Source organism: Sorex araneus, chromosome 6 (assembly GCF_027595985.1).
Source record: "Sorex araneus isolate mSorAra2 chromosome 6, mSorAra2.pri, whole genome shotgun sequence".
In the NCBI taxonomy this organism is placed as follows: Eukaryota; Metazoa; Chordata; class Mammalia; order Eulipotyphla; family Soricidae; genus Sorex; species Sorex araneus.
The window spans coordinates 165,548,252-165,570,136 of record NC_073307.1 but is presented as its reverse complement, the minus strand read 5'-3'; the positions used below and the strand labels follow the sequence as shown (position 1 = coordinate 165,570,136).

General features: G+C 58.1%; 2 protein-coding genes across 5 annotated transcripts; one reads left to right on the top strand and one right to left on the bottom strand.

Moving 5' to 3' along the window:
- Nucleotides 1–46: 46 nt before the first annotated feature.
- On the bottom strand, nt 47–5,584 carry AIP (aryl hydrocarbon receptor interacting protein). Of its 2 annotated transcripts, none has more exons than XM_055144038.1 (6): nt 5,360–5,584; nt 2,328–2,507; nt 1,232–1,420; nt 969–1,145; nt 720–853; nt 47–621 (listed from the first exon to the last, which is right to left on the bottom strand). In XM_055144038.1, the coding sequence occupies exons 1-6, from the start codon at nt 5,456–5,458 to the stop codon at nt 186–188; spliced, it is 1,215 nt and encodes a 404-aa protein (XP_055000013.1). In that variant the 5' UTR covers nt 5,459–5,584; the 3' UTR covers nt 47–185. The 2 variants fall into 2 exon arrangements, with proteins under 2 accessions (XP_055000013.1, XP_004618535.1); XM_004618478.2 differs by having other exon boundaries at nt 357–621; nt 712–853; nt 5,360–5,583.
- A 10,833-nt stretch (nt 5,585–16,417) lies between these two features.
- Nucleotides 16,418–20,320, top strand: TMEM134 (transmembrane protein 134). 3 transcript variants are annotated; one of them, XM_055144039.1, is made up of 7 exons: nt 16,418–16,659; nt 17,421–17,485; nt 17,829–17,918; nt 17,995–18,071; nt 19,345–19,546; nt 19,671–19,724; nt 19,809–20,234. In XM_055144039.1, exons 1-7 carry the CDS (start codon nt 16,486–16,488, stop codon nt 19,894–19,896), a joined length of 750 nt encoding a protein of 249 aa, XP_055000014.1. In that variant the 5' UTR covers nt 16,418–16,485; the 3' UTR covers nt 19,897–20,234. The 3 variants fall into 3 exon arrangements, with proteins under 3 accessions (XP_055000014.1, XP_004618532.1, XP_055000015.1); XM_004618475.2 differs by having other exon boundaries at nt 19,502–19,546; nt 19,809–20,221; XM_055144040.1 differs by having other exon boundaries at nt 16,520–16,659; nt 17,421–17,496; nt 18,005–18,071; nt 19,809–20,320.
- Nucleotides 20,321–21,885: the final 1,565 nt, after the last annotated feature.

Genomic DNA, 21,885 nt, shown 5'->3' with positions numbered 1-21,885 from the left:
GTGGCTCATGCTGTGCTCGGGACCCCCGTTTCCTGGCCGATATGGACCCTGCAGGGCAGTGAGGGGCCGGGCTAGAACCTGGGCCTCCGGCTCTCAGGGCAGGGTCTGCACAGCCCCCCGCATCGGGGTCCCAGCAAGGCTTCCCACGGGAACCTCTGGCCTTGACGCCGACGGACACCTGGGGTTCAGGGGCAGGGCGCTGTGTGGGAGACCCCTCGAGCACGTGCCTGGCTGGTGGCTCTGGGCACCCCGGCTCTTTCCACAGTGCTCTCCTCATTCCTATGAGGGCCCCGAGCCTGGGCCTCCGCAAGCACCCACATACCCCAGCTCACCGCAGGAGTCAGCCGGGCAGTCCGTGAGAGAACAAGGTGTTTATGTACAGAGAAGCCATAAGGGGGGCCCGCGGGGTGGCCACTCAGTGGGAGAAGATGCCCCGGAAGCGGGCCTTGTCCTCCTGGTCCTTCTGCCGGATCCGGGTGTCCAGGGCGCGCAGCTCCCGGCTCACCACGGCCGCCAGGGTGGGGTCCAGCTGAAGCACCTTGGCGAAGTCGGCCTGGGCCTCCTGCGCGTTCCACACGGCCGCGTGGGCCTTGCCCCGCTTGAAGTAGGCCTTCACGTTGTCTGCGGGGACAGCCAGGGGCGCGCGTGACGCGGGGCCCGGCCAGCCAGCCGGCCGGCCGGGGCCCTCCCGCGGGGCGGCGCCGTGCTCACCGTCATACTTGTTGAGGATGGAGGAGCAGTGGTCCAGGACCTCGTAGTACTCCTGCGCCACCAGCTTGCACTGGCAGTAGTTGAGCAGCAGGGGCGTGATCTGCTGGTCCAGCTGGATCCAGTCGGGGGAGCCGGGCTGCTCCTGGAGCGCGGGCGGGGGCCGCTGAGCTCTCCTCCCTCCCTCCCTGCCTCCCGCCCGCCCGCCCTCCCCAGATGCCCACCTGGGCCGGGGACCCCACCCCCGCGCCCCGCGCCACCTTCATCTGCAGGTTCTTGAGGCAGGCGATGGCGTCGTAGTACTTGGCGGCTGCCTCCTGCACCTGGCCCTGGCGGTACAGCCGGTTCCCCTCCTGGTGGATGAGCGGCACCGCCTTCACCTTCTCCTCGTCCGTCATGGCCCAGGGGTCCTGCTGGTACGTGCCGGGGCTCTCCACCTGCAGGGACACGGGCCAGTCGGACGCTGGCACGCCCCCAGGAGGGCCGGCTGAGCTCAGCGCTGAGGCCGGGGGTGGCCCCTCACCTTCAGCATCTCGATGTCGAAGACCAGAGGCTGGGGGTTCTGCTGCAGGGCGTCCAGGTCGGCGTGGCCCAGCGACGTGTGCTCGTGCATCTGGGCCACGCCACAGCAGTGCCGCTGGCCCTCCATCGGGTCCTTGCCCGCCGCGATGTTGCGGAGACTCTTGGCCACCAGCGGGTACAGGACCACGTGCTGCGGGAAGGCGCGGGACGCCAGGCGCGTGGTCAGCATAGTCAGGCAGAGGGACACGGGCCAGAGAGGGACGGCAACGGGGGCGGGGGAGGCCCTGTGCTGCTGAGAGCTGTGTGGGGACCCCCGGGGCTTCTGGCTCTGCCCACACTCTGGCCACCCCAGCAGAATGTCCCCCAGAACGCTCCAGGTCAGGGGAATGAACCCCCCGCCTCCCCTCCCGGGACCCAGGTCCCCCATGCCCTGCTGTGTCTGCCTGGCAGCAGGGACCCTGGCTTGTCACCTTTCATCAAAATAGTGGAGTGAGGGGCCCAGAATGCCCCACAAAAGTCTAACTGGCTCGTCCCGCTACGTGTGGCGGTGAAGGGGCTGCCATACCCACTGGACTCTGGGTTCGACACTTTAGAACGAGAGGTAAACAGTGAGGAGAGGTTCTAGCCAGGAGGGGCAACCAAAGAGGGCTTCCTGGGGGTGGTGACTCAGGAATCTGCTTTGAAGTTTCAGGGAGAATCTGGGCCAAGAAAGAGTTGGGTGGCGGGGTGATAGCTCGATAGGAATAGAGCACTTTCAGGGGCCCCTTGCTTGGTCCCCCTACACTGCACAGTCCCCTGCAGCTGGGTGTGCTCCTGGTGGCCCTCTGCATCACATCACCAGCCCCTAGGCGGACAGGCCCACTGGCCACGGCTTGGGAGATGCCCCAGAAGGGGGCAGGGCTGTGTCCCCAGGGGCTGAGGCCCCAGCCTGAGAGAAGCAAGGGCTGGAGTCTCTCTGCTTCCTCCCTCTCAGGGGCTGTCCCCAGCCCAGTGCTTGGGGTCCCCCAGTTCCGGGGGTGGGGGGCCAGGGCGCCTCCCATGTGCACGGCCTGCACCGCCCTCCCTGAGGTGCCCCGGCGCGGCGGGGGCGGGGTCACCTTGACGTCGCAGTGGAAGCTGGCGATCTCGCCCTCCCGCATGCTGGACACGATGGTCTCCCACACAGGCAGCTTGAACTTCTTGCCGATGATGAGCTCCATGGGCTTGCCGCGCGCCCGGCTGTCGTCCAGCACGGCGGCGTCCTTGTCACTGTGCAGAGTCCGGTAGTGGAACGTGGCCTGCGGGCCACACGCAAGATGGGACAAGCGCACAAGCTTCCCCCCGGCCCGGCCCGGCCCCCACCCGCGAAGGCCACCGGGACAGGAGGGGCAGGGCGGGCCCCAGAGCCCTCCAGCCCGACCAAGACCCCCCTCCCTGGGTCTGGGGGCCGCCCACCCAGCAGTCGGGGCCACCACTGCCTTAGCAAATTTCGGAGGGGGGGGGACGTCACACCGCGCGGTGCTCAGGGGTTACTCCTGGTGAGCTGGAGGGACCAGAGGCGGTGCCAGGGGGCGAACCCAGCTCTGCCATGTGCCAGGCAAACGTCCCGCCCTCTGTACGATCCCTCTGGCCCTGCCCTTAGCAAATCTTTACCGAGAATCTTCCGTGCGTCTGCACTCTGGGCCTGACCCCAGGACACAGCCCCCCTACCCCAGACCTCAAGAAGGTGGGGGTCTCAGACAGGTCACACGCAGCGGGGGGCGGGGGCAGGAAATCATCTTAGCAGCAGGAGAGCTGAGATCTGAGCAAGACAGCAGCCACCCTCAGGGGGTCAACATGTGGGCGGGACTAACAGTCTTGCAGCAGGGGACATGCAGGGCACAGCTGTCCACTGCTGAAGGGCCCCAGGGAGGCACCCGGGGCCTGCGGGATGGATCCCAGCGCCCGGAGCACTTGATCTGGGACAGGGACGGGGGTGGGGGGGTGGGGGGGGTGGGGGGGGTGGCTCAGGGGAACGTGATGTGACACGGTCTGGAGGTGGCTGGGCTGGGAGCGGGTAGTGAGTGAAGACACAACAGGAAAGTGACTTAGGAAGTGGCTGCAATCACCCGGGGCGGGGTGGGGGGTGGGGTGGGGTGCGGCCGAGCCCGGAGCCCTCAGGCCCGGGCTGTGTGAGGGTGTTTTCTCAGAGCAGCCGAGGGCCACTGAGGCTAAGGGTGCTAGCACTGGCACAGAGACGTCCTGGGCATGCCTCGGTAGGGCTGAGCTGCCAAGTCCAGGCCATGGGGATGGGGAGCTGGAGGTCGTTTGTTTTGGGGGGAGCAGGGGGGAGCCCCACACCCAGGGATGCTCAGGGGTTACTCCTGGCTCTGCACTCAGCGATCACTCCTGGCTGTGCTCGGGGGGACCGTATGTGGTGCTGGGAATTGAACCCAGGTCAGCCGCCTGCAAGGCAAACGCCCTCCCCGCTGTGCTATCGCTCCAGCCTGTGGGGGTCACGTTTAGGGAGAGGTTTAGACAGACAGGAAGACTCGGGCCTACAGCATTCTTTCACAGAGACGGAACAGGATCGGACCACTGGGGTGAGTGCAGAGAGAAGCCATCAGGAGGGCTGGAGGGGCCTGTGCTCTGCACCCCCATGCCACTCTGTTCCCCGGAACTCAGCTTCCACTTCCACACAGTGAAGCAGAATCAACAGCAGCCTGAGGCCACGGGATAAAGGAAACACACTGAGCCCTCAGCCCGCCGACGGGCCATTCCACACGGCCTGGCCTGTGTGTCGGGCACCACTGCATCCACACTTGAACTTTTGTGTTTTTTTGGGTTCTGGGGGGGAGTCACACCCAGAGGTACTCAGGACTACCCCTTGTACTCTGCCCAGGCCCTGACACTATGACACTAGGGCGAGCAGGCAGGGCACAGGCCTGGGTTTGATCTCTGGCACCCCATAAGGTTCCCCAAGGAGCCCACCAGGACTGATTTCCTGCACAGAACCAGGATACCAGGAGTAAGACCCTGAGCATGACTGGGCGAGACCCCCAAAGTCAAAATAAGTGAGTTCTCTCTTCCTGTCAGCTCATCCAGGGGCCCCTTTGTCCGGCCAGTCCTCAAGGTCACTCACCCCAGTGCCTGGGCCCCCTGCTCCCCTCCCTAGGACCCGTCTGAGGTTTATTTATTTATTTATTGGCCACACCTGGCAATGCTCAAGGATCACTCCTGGCTCTGCACTCAGGAATCACTCCTGGCGGGCACGGGGGACCATATGAAGCGGTGGGGACCGAACCCAGGTCCGCCACGTGCAAGGCAAATGCCCTCGCCCCTGTGCTATCGCTCCGGCTCCCCCTGAGATCTTTGGAAGAGATCTCTACGCTGCTCCCCGTGCTCTCAGATGATCCACGCGGGCCCAGCCGGGATCCGAGCTGCCCAGTCTTGGTCCCAGGCTGGCCAGGGAGCTGCTGCCTGCCCGGGCAACACTGACGAGGGTGACCAGGAGCAGCCTGCATTCATTCATTCATTCACTTCACAGGCCTGGTCCATGGGCCTCTGCAGGGCCAGGGGCTGCGCACACAGGCGCTGGGAAGGGGAAAGCCTGGCGAGAACCCAGGCTGCCGGGGCGGGGACAGACAGGCTACTGATGCGCAAAGCAGGAGGCCGGGCATTCTTTACTCCCAGCCCTGATCCCATCTCCTGAGGCCATCAGAAAGCCGCCAGAGTATCCGCCTGGCACACCTGACCACTGGGCTCATTCCCAGGGGCCCGTTCTCTGCGTTTGTGGGCTCAGGGCGAGAGTAAGTGTTTTCAGAAGTCCTTCCATCTGCAAAATGGCTCAACCCTTGCAACTGTCACAAGTCCCTGGTCCCTCCCAGGTCTTCCCTCCATCAAGTCCTGAGGTCAAAACCCAGCAACCTGCCACAGCAATGACTGACAGCCTCCCAGCCAATGCGGTCACACGGTCAAGCCGAGGGGCGTGGCCCACGGCCGCATTCAGACCCTACCTGACCGCAAACCAATCAGCGTCGAGCTCTGCATGTGAGCCACAGGGTCACCGGCGCTGCCCTGGGCATGCGCAGCCTCTCGCCTAAGGCCTCCTCCCGCCTTGCATGCGCGCCGCCGCCGCCCGGAGTCTGGGGGGAGGTGGGAGGACACGAACCTTGGTTCCATCCCGATAGTCGGGGAGCTCGCCATGGCCCTCCTGTATCACACGCTTCTGGATCCCGTCCTCCCGGAGTCTTGCGATGATATCCGCCATCCTCCTTCCCCGCTGCTCTCTTTCGGCAACTTCCGGACTCGCTCGGCAACTTCCGGACCTGCTTCGGCAACATCTAGCGCTTCGGCAACTTCCGAGCGGGCGCCATGTTGGCTGAGGGCAGACGCCCTAAAGGGGACAAAACATGGAGTCGGGTGGTGATTGGTCCTCTGCGCGGCGAAAAGCGAGCGGATTGGGCAGGGGGCGGGACCGGGGCGGGACCGAGGTGAGTGGGCGAGGCCGGGCGGAGTCAAGGGTCGATCAGGGCTGCTGGTGTCCTGGAAGTAGCCAGTCCGCCCGTGGCTGGCCCTGGAGGCTGGGGCCACCCCTTAGAACGGTCGAGCTAATAGGACGCATTACACAGCTGGGAGAACGGCGTCGGGAGGAGGGAAGTCCTAAAGCGACTGTTTGATTTCCGTACCCTGCAGCTACACTATTGATGCCCTGTGTGTAATTATCTTGGGAATAGTTATTTTTGCATCGTTGATTATTCTGAAAACAACAATGGAAGAGGGAAAGAAGGAAAGGTTTCTTATGGGCGTGGGAGCCATAAGCGCTCCCCCCACCCCCACATAGAGCCTCCTTGTTCTTGGGGGGGGGGTCTTTATTCTTGATTCCCCACAAATTAGGTGTCCAGTAAATATGGGAGAATACATGAAGGAGGGAAACACTCGGGGGACTAAGACAACCTTTCTGCCTCTGGAGACAGGAGAGCTGTTAAAAATAGCTATGAGCTACTTGGGCTTCCATTCCCGTGGTTCAGAGATCCAAGGAAAGGGCGTGTCTCAGGACCTTTGCACCTTCTTTCCATCTCTGTAACTGAAGGATTACTGTCTCCTGCCCCCGTCCCCTGTGACCTAGGTGCTAAGGCTAGTGACGCTGCTTCGTTTCCTCCTACAGTCCCCTGAGGAGGCAGAACCTCTGTGGCAAACAGAACACCATGCTTTTTTTCTCTCTCTCTTTTTTTTTTTTATCAACACAGGAAGTTTTTTTTTCAACACAGGAAGTTTTACAGGCAAGTTCTGCCAAATTTAGAAGCAACAAGTAGGCTGTATCTCATAGTTGTGTTCCAGAAAATGGAAAAAGAGGAAAAGCTCAAGCTCGTCACCCGTATTTCAGGAGGTTAGTTTAACCTTGAGTCCTGAACCAGACAAGTAGGCCACAGGGCGAGAAAAGTACATGCTCATTTTACTGTGAGACATGTGAAAGCCCTCAGTCGGGGCTGGAGAGAAAGTGCAGCAGGGAGGGCGCTTGTCCTGCACCCAGCGGACGGGGGTTCAGGACCCAGCACCCAAGCAGTGATCCCAGAGCACAGGGGCGCTGGCAAGGAGGAAGACTTGAGCTCTGCCTGCTGCTGTCCAAAAAACACACAAAAAAGAAATTATTCACAAAGTAGCGTATGATTCCACCTCCATGTGTCTACCTGAATGTGGAGTTGCCGGGAGACGTGGAAACACAAACTGTTGTTCAGTGACTATAGAATTAATTGCAGTTTTATCGTCTAACTTGTGAACTTCACACTGATTACGGACAGAGTGATAGTAAGCGCACAGGGCGCTTGCCTTGCACACAGCCGACCCGGGTTCAATCTCTGGCACCTCATATGGTCCCAAGTCCTGCCAAGAGTGATCCCTGAGCACAAAGCCAGGAGTAACCCCTGAGCACCACGGGTGTAGACTCCTCCCCCCCCAAAAAAAATGAAGAACTCACTACCGAACAACTAAAAATGGGTAAGATGTATGTGAAACCAAAAACCTGTAGTTTGCTGTAAAACTACATAAATTCTATGTATTTATTGCAATTAAATAAATACAAATTGCTTTCAAAAGAAAGTTGCACCCAGATCAAGGGTGGGAAGATTTTGGCAAGACTTACTATAAGAGTGACAACATCGGGCTGGAGCGATAGCACAGTGGGTAGGGCGTTTGCCTTGCATGCGGCCAACCCGGATTCGGTTCCCAGCATCCCATATGGTCCCCTGAGCACCACCAAGAGTAATTCCTGAGTGCAGAGCCAGGAATAACCCCTGTGCATCGCTGGGTGTGACCCAAAAAGGAAGAAAAAAAGAAGAGTGACTTAACAGGAGCCAGAGAGAGAGTAAGAGAGAGAGAGATACAGCGGGAAGGTTGTGAACATGGCTGACCCGGTTTGATCCCCAGAACCCCATATGATCCTGTAAGCCCCTACAGGAGTGATCCCTAAGCACTGTTGGGTGTCACCCCCGGGCCCTCAAAAAAGGGATAAATATAACTGATAAGTTTCCAGTTGGTTCTGTAGCTAACAGACCTGTTGGTGGCTCTTTTCTGGTTCCTGGGGTCCAAGCGACCGTTTCTTTAGGGTTTGCAGTATGGTTTAATATCACAGGTCAAGTCCTATTTTGTTCACACTTGCGTCTCCTGGATCTTTATTCTATCGAAAACCACAAAAATATTACAAAGTTCTGTACATTGAATTTCTAGATTTCCAGAGATGTCACAGCTTTTATGTCTTTTGGGGGGTGTTGAGGGACATATTTGGGCCACAACTCATGACGCTCTGGTGATACTCCAGGCTCTGTGCTCAGGAATCACTCCTGGTGGTGCTTGGGGGGACCACATGGGATGCCAGGAATCAAACCCGGATCGGCTGCGTCCGAGACTAACGCCCTCCCCTCTGTACCAGCTCTCCCAATGGTTCAGTCCTAACATCCAGCTCCCAAAATCTCTTTCTTTTTTTTTTTTTTTTTTTTGCTTTTTGGGTCACACCTGGCGATGCACAGGGGTTACTCCTGACTCTGCACTCAGGAATCACTCCTGGCGGTGCTCAGGGGACATGCTGTGGCTCAGTGGTAGAGCACTGGCCTTGCATTCATGAGGCCCTAGGTTTGATCCCAGCACCCCACACCCACCTCCCGTCCCCCCCCAACACACACACACACACACACAGAGTGGGATTAGGTGTGATGGAATAAGAATTCACATTTCCTCCGAGATCAGAGAGAAAAAAATAAGCCCTGCTTCATTTTATTTATTTATTTTTGCCACAACTGATGGTGTTCAGGGGTCATGCCTGGCAGTGCCTGGGACTCCGTATGGGATGCCCAGGACCTGGTCAAAGCCGGTTGGCCAAGTGTGAGGCAGACACTCCCAGCTGCACTGTCGCTCTGGCCCCAAGGCTTGCTTTTTATCAATGATTCTCTTTAGCGTAGTATTAGAAGTTCTAGCTAAAGCCCCAGAAACTCAAATAAGAGTTATTACACCTACACAATAAATCCTCAGAATCTACAAACAAATTAACAGATTAAATCCACCAGTTATCAAAATTCTGGAGTGTTACAGGGATAGAAAATAAGCTAAGAGAAATTAGCCACGCCACACTCTCGAGAGCTCAAACACGGAACATGAGCTGGTATATATGATGGCAATAAAACTCACCAGGTTTTTAGGAAGTAAGAACACAGCCCAGGACGTCTGGGAGATTATTAAGGCCATAAAGATGTAAAGAGATTTGGGGAGGGGCTGGAGCAATAGCACAGCGGGTAGGGCCTTTGCCTTGCACATGGCCGACCCGGGTTTGATTCCCAGCATCCCATATGGTCCCCTGAGCACCGCCAGGAGTAATTCCTGAGTGCAGAGTCAGGAGTAACCCCCGTGCATCGCCAGGTGTGACCCAAAAAGCAAAAAAAAAAAAAAAAAAGAGAGATTTTGGGAGCTGGATGTTAGGACTGAACCATTGGGACATTGGGAGAGCTGGTACAGAGGGGAGGGCGTTAGTCTCGGACACAGCCGATCCAGGTTTGATTCCTGACATCCCATGTGGTCCCCCCGAGCACCACCAGGAGTGATTCCTGAGCACAGAGCCTGGAGTATCACCAGAGCGTCATGAGCTGTGGCCCAAATATGTCCCCCAAAACCCTCCAAAAGACATAAAAGCTGTGACATCTCTGGAAATCTAGAAATTCAATGTACAGAACTTTGTAATATTTTTGTGATTTTCGATAGAATAAAGATCCAGGAGACACAAGTGTGAACAAAATAGGACTTGACCTGTGATATTAAACCATACTGCAAACCCTAAAGAAACGGTCGCTTGGACCCCAGGAACCAGAAAAGAGCCACCAACAGGTCTGTTAGCTACAGAACTAACTGGAAACCACTTAGCCACTGGAAACGTGGCAGAAACGCTGGGGGAGGAAGCAGCATGGATTTCTGGGGTGTCTGTATGGGTGGTGCTGGGTTTGGAGGGAGGAAGCATTGTTAGCGTGGTGGGTGGTGCTGGGAGAACTGAGTCCCTCACCCCCCCACCTCCCGCTGTGTTGAAATCAATCTGAATCTGGGCTAGAGCTATAGTACAGCGGGTAGGGTGTTTGCCTTGCACGAGACCGACCCAGGTTCGATTCCCAGCATCCCATATGGTCCACCGAGCACTGCCAGGAGTAATTCCTGAGTGCAGAGCCAGGAGTAAACCCTGTGCATTGCCGGGTGTGACCCAAAAAAGAAAAAAAAAAAGAAATCAATCAATCTGAATCTTTTTTTTTTTCTTTTTGGGTCACACCCAGCGATGCACAGGGGTCATTCCTGGCTCTGCACTCAGGAATTACCCCTGGCGGTGCTCAGGGGACCATATGGGATGTTGGGGATCCAACCCAGGTCTGCCGCATGCAAGGCAAATGCCCTACCTGCTATGCTATCGCTCCAGCTCCATCAATCTGAATCTTTCCTTGCAAAGATGCGTCCCTAAGATTAAGGGTCTTTGGGGCCTTAGCAGGGCCACCCTGCCGGTTCTGGTTCTCAGGGCTTACTCTGCACTCAGGGATCACTCCTGGCAGGGTTTTAGGGACCCAGGTCATGTCCGTACGAGAGAAGCGCCCGACCTGCTATACTCTCCCAGGATAAGGATCTTATCCTTGTTCATGAGAAACGAACTAGTCCCTGACATTCCATTTGCTCTCACCGGAACGAACATCTCCGAATGCAGCAGCTATGTGTACCTGGATCGAGAACTCAACATGAGGAATGACTTGGCGCCAGAACTGCACAGGAGGAAGAGAGCAGTGTGGAATGCCTTCAAGAGTGTCGAAGAGGGCCGGAGCGATAGCACAGCGGATAGGGCGTTTGCCTTGCACGCGGCCGACCTGGGTTCGATCCCTGGCATCCCATATGGTCCCCCAAGCACCGCCAGGAGTAATTCCTGAGTGCAAAGCCAGGAGTAACCCCTGAGCATCGCTGGGTGTGACCCAAAAAGCAAAAAAAAAAAAAAAAAAAAAAGAGTGTCGAAGAAGTGGTGAAGAGGACGAAGAACCTCCGGCTCCGGGCACATCTTTTTGACTCCACCGTTCTTCCTGCACTAACATACACCTCAGAGTCCTGGGCCCTATGCAAACAGGATGAGAATGCTATTCGGGTATCCCAAAGAGGAATCGAAAGAGCTATGCTTGGAGTATCACGTCTCACTCAAGTGAGAGAAGGAATCCGGAGTTCCGACCTCCGTTGACGGTCAAGAATCAGGGACGCTGTCTCATTTGCCAAGGCGTCAAAAATCAGATGGGCCGGACACGTAATGCGACTCAGAGACAACCACTGGACTAGAGCTGTTACCGAATGGATTCCACAAGACAACAAAAGACCACGTGGCCACCCACCAATGAGATGGTCAGACCTCTTCATCAAATCCCTGAATGAACGGTTTGAGGCTCTTGTTCCTGGAGCGAGCAGGTATCATTGGGCTACACTAGCACACGACAGGGGATGAATGGAGACATTACTGGCGCCCACTCGAGTAAATAGAAGATCAAGGGGATGACAAGCGACAAGTGACAAGGATCTTAATTGATCAGTTCACAGACCTGCCACAATGGCAGCCACATACTGTGTGGCTCCCGGCCCACACTCTAGAACTCACTCAACCCCAGATGGGGCAGTGGAAATAGCACAGTGGGGACAGAGGCCTGAGACCCTGCTCTGTTTGCTGGCATCACAGGCTCCCTGGGCACCACCACCCAGACAGTGCCCAGCTGGGGTCCTGGCGGTCCCTCAGCCCTGCCGAGTTACCCTGCTGGTCCCCAGCACCGTATACTTGAACCTGGGATTGAATTGGCCAGTGTAATTGGCTTAAAGAAAGAAAAATATATGGGGGCTGGAGCAATAATACAGCAGGTAGGGCGTTTGCCTTGCACGCGGCCAACCTGGGTTCGATTCCCAGCATCCCATATGGTCCCCTGAGCACCGTCAGGGGTAATTCCTGAGTGCAGAGTCAGGAGAAACTCCTGTGCATCGCCGGGTGTGACCCAAAAAAGCAAAAAAAAAAAAAAAAAAAAAAGAAAGAAATAGACAAATAAAGCCAGACTGAGTGCCAAAAGTCCCTGAGCCCCATTCTGGGAGTGACACCCCCAAAGAGAGCTGGCAGGAGTCCCAAGTATGACAGGGTGTAGCCCCCAAAACAAAAATAAGTTAAGTATGATTCTGGGTTTTTGCCTTTTTACTATTGAAATTATTATGTATCCATCTTGGGTCAAGCTGTGGTCCAGTGATAAAGCACGGGCCTCGTGAGGGGTCCTGGGCTCCATACTGGGGCCTCATGCCCCTACCCCACACAGCCCCAAGGGGTGAGGACCCCACAGCTGAAACAACGGGTTCACCATCTTGCTTCCTGATTTTTCCTCTCTATGTCTCCTAAGTGAGACTTACTTATGATGGGTCTCATTCCCCTGACCCTGAAAGAGCCTCCAATGCGGCACCATTGGGAAGGACGAGTAGAGAGGCTGCTAAAATCCCAGGGCTAGGACAAATGGAGACATTACTGAGACCGCTCGAGAAATTCAACAATCAACGGGATGATGATGATGATGATGATGATGATGATGATGATGATGATGATGATGATGATCTCTCCTAAGTTTCTGTGCCCCAGGGGGGAGCCTCTTGGCCTAGTCTGACCTCAAGGATTCCAAAGCTAATGGGAGAAGTTGCTGAATTTCAGTGTGGACAGTGTGATTGTAACTCTAGTTTTGTCTACACAATAAAACTACCAGCCAGTACAAGAGGGTGTTGAATAAATCTTTTCTTTTGTTTTTGTTCTTCACGGTAAGAATTAAACTCAGGACTGCCAGCATTCCAGGGAGGTGTTTACTGCTGGCTCTGGGGCCTAGAGTAAATCCTTGTAACCTTGATCTTCTCACAAACCCCAAAGGACACAAAAACCCAACGGATTTGCCTTTGTCAAAATGTGTGCTGAGGGGCCGGAGTGATAGTGCAGCGGGTAGGGCGTTTGCCTTGCACATAGCCAACTGGCGTTCGATCCCTGGCATCCCCTAAGATCCCCCAAACTCCCCAGGAATAATTCCTGAGCACAGAGCCAGGAGTAACCCCTGCGCATTGCCAGGTGTGACCCCCAGATCAAAAACAACAAGAACATAAAGGACCCAGAGGAATCAACTGGGGGCTCAGAGGACCTGCTTTGCAAGTGTATGGTCACAAGTTCACATCCCCAGCGTCCCACATGTGTTGAGTGCAACACTGGCCGTTCTTGTGTTTAGTCGGAGGGTTCCGCTGCCTGTGGCCCCTATGTGACGAGCAGGAATTCCCCCCGTTTGCACCACAGTCAGATCTGCATGAGCGCTACAGAAAGGACCGTGACCCGTGACGGACACCCCAACTGAAGCAGGAAAAGATGGCTGTGTGCACAGTCCTGAAATGTGGTTCCCCGTGGGACCATGTGGGAGCCCCGAAACAAAGCCTGGGCGAGCACCCCCACCCTAATACGGGGCTTCAGCTCAGAGCGTGGGCCCCCAGGAGCCCGTGCGCGGACGCGGCCACCACAGGTGAGCACAGCCCAGTGAGCATCACCGCCACGCAGGCGCCCGTCAGCTCCACGGCATCTAGGGCAACGAAGGAGAGTGAATGGGAATCGATCAAAACCAACGATGAACATCGCAGGTCCGAGAAGACGGGGCCCGGGCGCTGGCTGTGCACGGCAGCCACGCCCAGGCTGACTTCAAGCACCACCAGGAGTGATCCCTGAGCTCAGAGACTTAGGAGGAGCCCCTGAGAGCTGCTGTGACACCCCAAACCCGACACACACACCCCAGTATTGGTGGGATGAGCACATACGATGGGAGTCTCGGCAGGAAAGAGGAAGAGGGAAGGAAATGAATCTGCCCAAGCCGAGAGGCTTGTTGCTACGGAGAGGTGAGGCGGGCTCGCTCTCTGCACAATTACACTGTCTTTTTTGTTTTGTTTTGTTTTAGTTCTTTGCTTTTTGGGTCACACCCGGCGATGCACAGGGGTTACTCCTGGCTCTGCACTCAGGAATTACTCCTCGCAGTGCTCAGGGGACCATATGGGATGCTGGGGATTGAACCCGGGTCGGCCTCGTGCAAGGCAAACGCCCTCCCCGCTGTGCTATCACTCCAGCCCCACAATTATGTTGTGGGAGGAAGTGGGCACAGGCAGTGGGAGGAGGGTGGGCACCCAGGAGCTGAGCACTTGGGATTTGGGCAAAGCATTCATTCGTCTCTTCCCAAATCTTTTCTTTTCTTTTTTTTTTTTTCTTTATGGGTCACACCGGGCGGTGTACAGGGGTTAACTCCTGGCTCTGGGGGACCTTATGGGATGCTGGAAATCGAACCCGGGTTGATCGGATGCAAGGCAAACGCCCTCCCGGTGTGCTATCACCCCTCTTCCCAAATCTTCGACATCTACTTTGTGCAAAAATACTGCCGTGAGCGCCGTAGACAAGGTGCGGGCTAAGACCGTCAGGGTAGGGCGAGGTCAGGCGGGCGCTGGGCTACTCACAGGTCCTCCCAGACTCAGAGGCGCTCCTCCGAGAAGTGACATTTGAGCAGGGCCTGGGTGAGGAGAGGAGGCAGTGGGAAAAGGGTTAAGTGGTTTCCAAACTGCAAAGGCAACACATGAAAAGACTGAGTGCGGATCACATGCTGGGGGGAAAGGCAGCTCAGATAGAGAAGGGAACAACAAGTGAGGTGTGGCGGGAGGGCCAGCTCGGGATGGGAGATGTGAGCTGAAAGCAGACGGTAGACTGAACACCATGGCCACTCAATACCCCTATTGCAAACCACAACACTCAAGAGGAGAGAGAGAACAAAAGGGAATGCCCTGGGGCTGGAGTGATAGCACAGAGGGTAGAGCGTTTGCCTTGCACTCAGCTGACCCAGGTTCAAATCCCAGCATCCCATATGGTCCCCTGAGCACCGGCAGGGGTGATTCCTGAGTGCATGAGCCAGAGTGACCCCTGTGCATTGCTAGGTGTGACCCAAAAAGCAAAAAAAAAACAAACAAAAAACAAACAAACAAAAGGGAATGCCCTGCCACAGAGGCAGAGTGGGGTCAGGGGAGATGGGATTGGGGGGGTGGGAGGGATACTGGGGTCACTGGTGGTGGAGAATGGGCACTGGTGAAGGGATGGGTTCTCAAGCATTGTATGACCGAAACACAAGCACGAAAATATGTAAATCTGTAACTGTACCCTCACGGTGATTCACTAATGAAAAAAATTAAAAAAAAAAAAAAGAAAGAAAAGACTGAGTGCAGAAAGGGCTTGGCCCACTAACTGCTGGGCTGCAGAGGGCAGAGAGTGGGCAGGGCCCAGGCCAGAGGGACCTTCCAGCACTTCAGCCCAGGGCTGAGCTTTCTCGGTGACCACAACAGAAACCAAGATGCAGTGCATTTAAGCAGAGCTCTTGAGCTGCATGCTTTAAAAGTTGCATACTGGAAGAGAACGAGAAGAAAGATTCAGCTATGCTTTGCCTCAGGGCTACGTACCAGGGGCTGAACCCGGGGGTCCTGAATGCAAAGCATGTGCTGTATCTCTCAGGCTGCGCTGGAGGTTTTCTAAGGTCACACTTGGGGCCATAGTACAGGAAGTAGGGTGCTTGCCTTGCACACAACCGACCTGGGTTCAATCCCCGGCATCCCAGATGGTCCCCCAAGCACCCAGGAGTAATCTCTGAGCACAGAACCAGGAGTAAGCCCTGAGCACCGCCAAGTGTTACCTCCACTGGCCCCCCAAAAATCACGATAGGGCCACAGGGATAGTTCAAAGGGTTAAGTGGGAGCATTACATGCTGGAGACCCACATTCCTTACCCTGAACCACGTTCCTGACTTCTTCTTTTTTTTTTTTTCTTTTCTGGGTCACACCTGGCAATGCACAGGGTCCACTCCTGGCTCTGCACTCAGGAATTACCCCGGCGGTGCTCAGGGGACCATATGGGATGCTGGGAATCGAACCCAGGTCGGCCGCGTGCAAGGCAAACGCCCTACCCGCTGTGCTATTGCTCCAGCCCCACGGTCCTGACTTCTTACCCGTCCCTTCTCCCAAGCACCCAGGCGAGTGATCACCAGCACCCAGCAGGGCGTAACCCCACCCCACCCCGGCACCAGCACGGGGCTCGCACAAAAAAAATAATTAAAAAGAAAAAAGATCACTCTAGAAGTGTGGGATGAGACCCAGTGGGCGAGCGCCTGCCTTGCCAGTTGTGAGAACCCGGTTCCATCCCGCACCCTGGCGCCCCACCCCGTGAACGATCCCTTTGGCTGCGGGGTGGGAGGAACTGGGGAGGGGTGGAAGCCACACAAACGCTCCGGACCGCATCCCGCACAGCAGCACAGCGGCGAGAGCACCCTCCCGCGCGAGGTCACGGCGGGGAACAGCTCGCGGAGGACCTCAGCCTCTCCTGCAGAGCTGGGGGCGCGCAGGAGCCCCTCCAGGGGTCTGGGACCTCAGGGCGGCCCCCGAACGCACCACTTGCTGTCGGTCCTCGATGCGGCCGCTGCGCGGCGCCCGAGACCTAACGCCGTCAGAACCCGGATACCGCGCCATTATCCAGCTCCGTGTCCCGCAGCCCGGGCCGGACAGGAGAGGGGCGGGGCCCGCGCGGGGCGGGACCGGATCTCGGGGGCGGGGCCTGAGCGGGGCGGGACCGGATCTCAGGGGCGGGGCCAGATGGGGGCGGGACCGGATCTCGGGGGCGGGGCCTGCGCGGGGCGGGGCCGGCGGCGCGGATGGCGGCGGCGCTAGGCGCCTGAGCGGGCCATGAGCTCCGCCCGGCCCCAGTTCAGCATCGATGACGCCTTCGACCTGTCCCTGGAGGATGCGGGTCCTGGGCCCGAGTCCAGCGGGGTCGCCCGCTTCGGGCCGCTGCACTTCGACCGCCGGGCCCGGTTCGAAGTGACGGACGAGGAAAAGCAGTCCGGACTGCGGTACCAGGTGAACGGCCCGGCCCACCTCGCCCCTGCCCGCGACCTGGCAGGGCTCCAGGCCGGACCTGAGAATCCAGCCGAACGAGGAACCCCCTTCCACTCTGGACGTGGCCCCCGACCCCGCGTCTTTCCCACACCCCGATTTCAGCCCCCAGCTGCCACTGAGAGCCACCACTGAGAGTCCAGAGGCCTGGCACGGAGCTCGCCCCCCACCCCCGCCCTCCCCCAGCTTGCCCTCACCCCCGAGCTGGGTCGCTGTAGCGAGCCAGACTCTCCCGTGCTTAGGAGCACCCCCACCCGAGCCTCAGGCCGGGGAGAATCTACTAGAACATGCACTTCTCTGAAACCCCCACCTCCCTTGAATCTAGCCCCAGAACCGCTCCGGAACCCTTGCCCACGCTTGGCTCCAAGAAGTTCCCCCAATGTAGGATCCTTTTCTTGGAGCCCTGGACTGGATTCCTGGAAATCCCCAATCCAGAACCTCCTTACCGCGCCCCAACACGGCTCGTTCCCACACTTGGTTATAGCTCCTGGGCCCGGGACAGCCCCCCTCCCGACAGACTCCGTGATCCTCACCCTGGCCCCCCAAAGCCCCCAGCACCCACCTCCTACCTGGGTTTCGGTTTCTGTGATTCATCAAACCTGTTCTGCAGGGAGGGCGGGTGGAGACGCAGCCTGCAGCTGTGTGGCCCCACTTTCCTCTCTGGAGAGGGGTGCGGGGCCGGGCCGAGCCCGATTAACCCCTCTGAGCCCTGTGTTCTGGATTAGAACCTGGAGAACGATGAAGATGGCGCCCAGGCCTCTCCAGAGCCGGATGCGGGAGCCAGTACCAGGTCAGGGCCAGGTGGGGACCCAGCCCGCCACTCACCCTGCCCCTGCCCCGTCTCCCCGCCCTGCCCTGTCCTGTCTGTCTGGACCCAGCACCTGACCCCCTCTCCCCTTCTCCAGGCTCACCCCCCTTTATTGCACATCGCCCCCCCCGACCCCCCCACCTGGTCTGACCTCACTGTTCTGCGCTTCCAGCCCCAAATCCTTCCCCCCCGCCCCTCTTGGGGTCTCCCATCCTGCCGGGACCCCCCAGACCGAGGCCCTGCTCCGCCCCCACCTGCTGCACCTCTGTCCCACGCACCCCCTCTCCTGGCCCCCTGGCCACTTCACGGGGCTCCTGTCCTGCAGGGACTCCGACCCCGCCTCCGTGCGCGGCTCCCAGTGGTCCTTCAGCACACTCAGCACCAGCACCCAGCGCTCCTACAGGGCCTGCTGCAGGTGAGCCCCCCCGCGCCCAGCCCGGCCGCGCCCCGCCCCCACGCCCCTCACAGCCCTGCTTCTCTCTGCCAATCAGCTGGGTGCAGCACCCCCTGGTCCAGAAGAACCACCGCGTCGTGCTGGCCTCCTTCCTGCTGCTACTGCTCGGCCTGGGTGAGTCTGCGGGCACCACCCCGGGGGACCCTCCCTGCGGGCTCTGTCACCCCCGCCCCCCACCCTCCAGGTGAGCAGCCCCAGAGAGGGCAGGCTCAGGGCTCCGCTATTTTCCCGTTTTCCGTTCCCTTTGTTAAAACTTAGCCTTAGAAAAAAAAAAAAAAAACAGGGGGGCTGGAGCAATAGCACAGTGGGTAGGGTGTTTGCCTTGCACGCAGCCGACCTGGGTTCGATTCCCAGCATCCCATCCCATATGGTCCCCTGAGCACGGCCAGGGGTAATTCCTGAGTGCAGAGCCAGGAGTGACCCCTGTGCATCGTTGGGTGTGACCCAAAAAGCCAAAAAAAAAAAATCAGGGACACAAGTAGCAGTCACCATTTATTCTTTCTTCTTTGCTTTTTTGTTTGAATTTGGGGGAGTTTTTGGGTTTTTTTGGAGGGCCACACGCAGCAGTGCTGAACACTTCCGGTAGTGTCCAGGGAACCATATGGTGCTGGGGACAGAACCTGGGGCTTCTGCATGTGATGCGGATTCTCCAGCCTGTGGGCCGGCCCGGGTCAGCTGTCACAGCGCAGGTAAAGCCAAGCCCCGGATCCCGTGTCTAACAGGTGCTTGGGAATAGGCCCATCTCAGTGGCCCGTAAGCCTGCCAAGCTGACCCACCGAGTGGTCACCAGGCACTGGTTGCCATCTCCTGTGCAGTGTGAGCTTTCAGGAACCTCTCTCCCACCCCCATTGCTCAGACAGGACAGCTGAGGCCCAGAGCAGGAAGTGCTCAAGGCTGATGCTTCAGATTCTCAGGCTCCTCATTCTAAGTTCTCTGGCAGGAGAAATAGCTCAACCCCCGAGCACAGAACACGAGTAGCCCCCAGCACCATGGGGGTGGGGGGTGGCCCAAAAGAGCAGAAAAGATCCAGGGTTGGGTTCAAGGGGCCTCTGGATAGAGGCTGTGCCCAGCCTGCTCTTCTCGGGGAGGCCGGTCCTCCACCAGCCCACAGGTGGCGCTGGGGCTCCCACTGCAGCCCCAGCATGCAGCCAGCTGTCCCTGACTTCTGTCATTTGGCCTCGCAGGCAGCTGTTGGCACCACCCCTGGGATAATACCATGGGGAAAGTGGCCTTGAACACAGCCGGCCCAGGTTCCATCCGTGGCATCCCAGGTTTGATGCTTGATGGATCCCCAAATCCCCAAGCCCTGCCAGGATTGATGCTCTGGTGTAGCCCAAATCCCCCCTCGCCCCCCACCAAGAAAAAAGCAATGACATGGCCTCGGCAGGGGTGTTCGCGCAGGCCACAGCGGGGAGGCAGCTGAGCTGGGCTTCCGAGGGAGGTGTCTGGCCCGGGCAGCTTCTGCTCAGCGGGCGGGAACCATCAGGCCTAACGGGAGCTGGACTGGTGCCCAGCCCTGCCCTCACCCTCGCCACTCCACGCAGTGTTGATCCTGATCGGCGTGGGACTGGAGGTGGCCCCCAACCCAGGTGAGCCTCCCCAGGTCCAGAGGAGGTGCTTACCCGCCCCTTGACCCCCCCTCATCCCTGGAGCTGTCCCCTCCCGGCAGGACCCCACCCGGCCGGCGGCGGTGACCCTCTCCCCCTCCCGCAGGTGTCTCCAGTGCCATATTCTTCGTGCCTGGCTTCCTGCTGCTGGTCCCTGGAGGTGCGCTGGGGGCGTGGCCTGGCGGGCGTGGGCGTGGTCTGGAGTGTGGGCGTGGTCATGGTACTGACAGACCCCGCCCCACAGTCTACCACGTGATCTTCATCTACTGCGGTGTCCGGGGTCATCGGGGCTTCCAGTTCTTCTACCTGCCCTACTTCGAGAAGTGAGCTGAGCCGTCGGAAGTGAGCCCCGCCCCCAACCCCCGCTCGTGTCCCCTCATCTTCAGGGAAATACTCCCAAGACCCCGCAGTCCCCTCGGGACTTTACTCAGGAAGTTCGGGGGTGCAGACCCCCACCCCAACGGCTCAGCCTTGGAGCCAGGGAAAAGCGCCTCGTGCCTGCTCTGTGCCTTAACGTATTCCCACTTGGGGGCTGCGGATTGGTGTCTTTCATGTTAATAAAGGGGTCGTTATTTCCAGAAGAGATGGTTGCAGTTTCCTTCCTGTGGGCTACAAACTCTCCCGCAGGAACTGGAAGTCACCCCAGGACCACTTACCCGCCCCCCACCGTTCACCGGACCGGTGGCCCTGGCTGAGGGCACCCAGAGATGGCAAAGGTCTGGCACCGGGAGGCTGGTGTCCTGGTTCCAGCCTGGCCCTGGCGTTTGGGGCGGCGCAGCCAGCCCTGACCATGGTTGAGACAAGGGCTGGTGAGGCGCAGAACTAGCGAGGAGTTGGTGCTCAGAGTCTGGGGACGCGGGGCCAGGGTGACAGAGCCACGGTGAGCAAAGCCACAGAACCCTAGAAACAAACACGTTGTCTCAGAATTAATCGGAGTCTCACAGCCTCGGGGAGCAGGAAATGATGTCAGAGAGGCTGAAATCAGGCCCTCACCAGACAGCGGGTCCTGGGCTCATTGCTCACTTGCTGGGAACATGGGGGTGGGGGTGCCCATCTCTCCCCGTGGCTGAGAGGATGGGCACCTCTGCCCACTGTCATTCAAGGTGCCACCATGAGTGGACGTGGCCTTAGCCCTCTGTGTAAATGTTTGAGGTCCTTCAAACCCTCGCATGCCATTTGACCTCTGACCACTGCCAGGAATGATTCCTGGGCATAGAGGCGGGGGTCAGCCCTGAGCACAGCTGGTGTGGCCCGCAAACAAGCCAGGTGAAGGCTGGGGAGACGGCTCCGTGGGCAGGACACTAGCTCTGCTCTCGGCAGATCCCGGCTTGATCCTTGGCACCACCAGGAGTGAACCCTGAGCGCGAAGCTAGAAGTAACCCTGAAGTACAACCAGGTCCTACCCCAACACCCAAAACACACACAGCCAGCGTGGTAGAGGGCAGGGTCTTTGCCTTGCACATGGCCTGTCTGTGTTCAATCCCTGGCACCCCGAGCCCCGTCAGGAGTGGTCACAGAGCCAGGAGTAAGCCCTGGCACTGCTGGGTGTGCCGCTCCCCGAAAAACAAACCAACACGCACAGCAGATTCAGAACCTGCCGTGTCCTTCCTGACTCCGTTTCCCCTCGCCCTTTCTTTCTCAGCTGTGCCTGCAGCTCACACATCCAGTTGGATCTTTAGTTAACCTTGTCGCCCAGCCCCCAAGTAAAGATGATTTCTTTTTAAAAAAAAAATTATTTATTTTTAAGATAATTTAATTGAGGGGCTGGAGCGATAGCACAACGGGGAGGGCGTTTGCCTTGCACGCGGCCGACCCAGGGTCGACTCCCAGCATCCCATATGGTCCCCTGAGCACCGCCAGGGGTAATTCCTGAGTGCAGAGCCAGGAGTGACCCCCTGTGCATCGCCAGGTGTGACCCAAAAAAGCAAAAAAAAAAAAAGGTAATTGAATCACCGTGAGATGGACAGTCACAAAGTTGTTCGTGATTGGGGTCGGTCCTACAGTGCTCCAGCACCCACCCCTTCTCCAGTGCATGTTTCCCGCCACCGATGTCCCCAGCTTCCCTCCCCCACCAGCCTGCCTCTGTGGTGGACACTTTTCTCTCTCTTTTATTTTCCTTTATCCTCCGCAGTCAGGTGAGGGGGGAAAGCTCTGCTTAATGGGCCGTAAGTGCTTTGGGCTCCTTGTCCCCTTTCCTGTTCCTGTCTCCAGCCTGCCACTTGGAATGCAGAGTCCAGTGCTCACACACCCCGGCCCATCCCTGGCACCGGGGAGTGGAACTAGACGCCCCCACCCCAGCACTCATCCTTGGGGAGACAAAT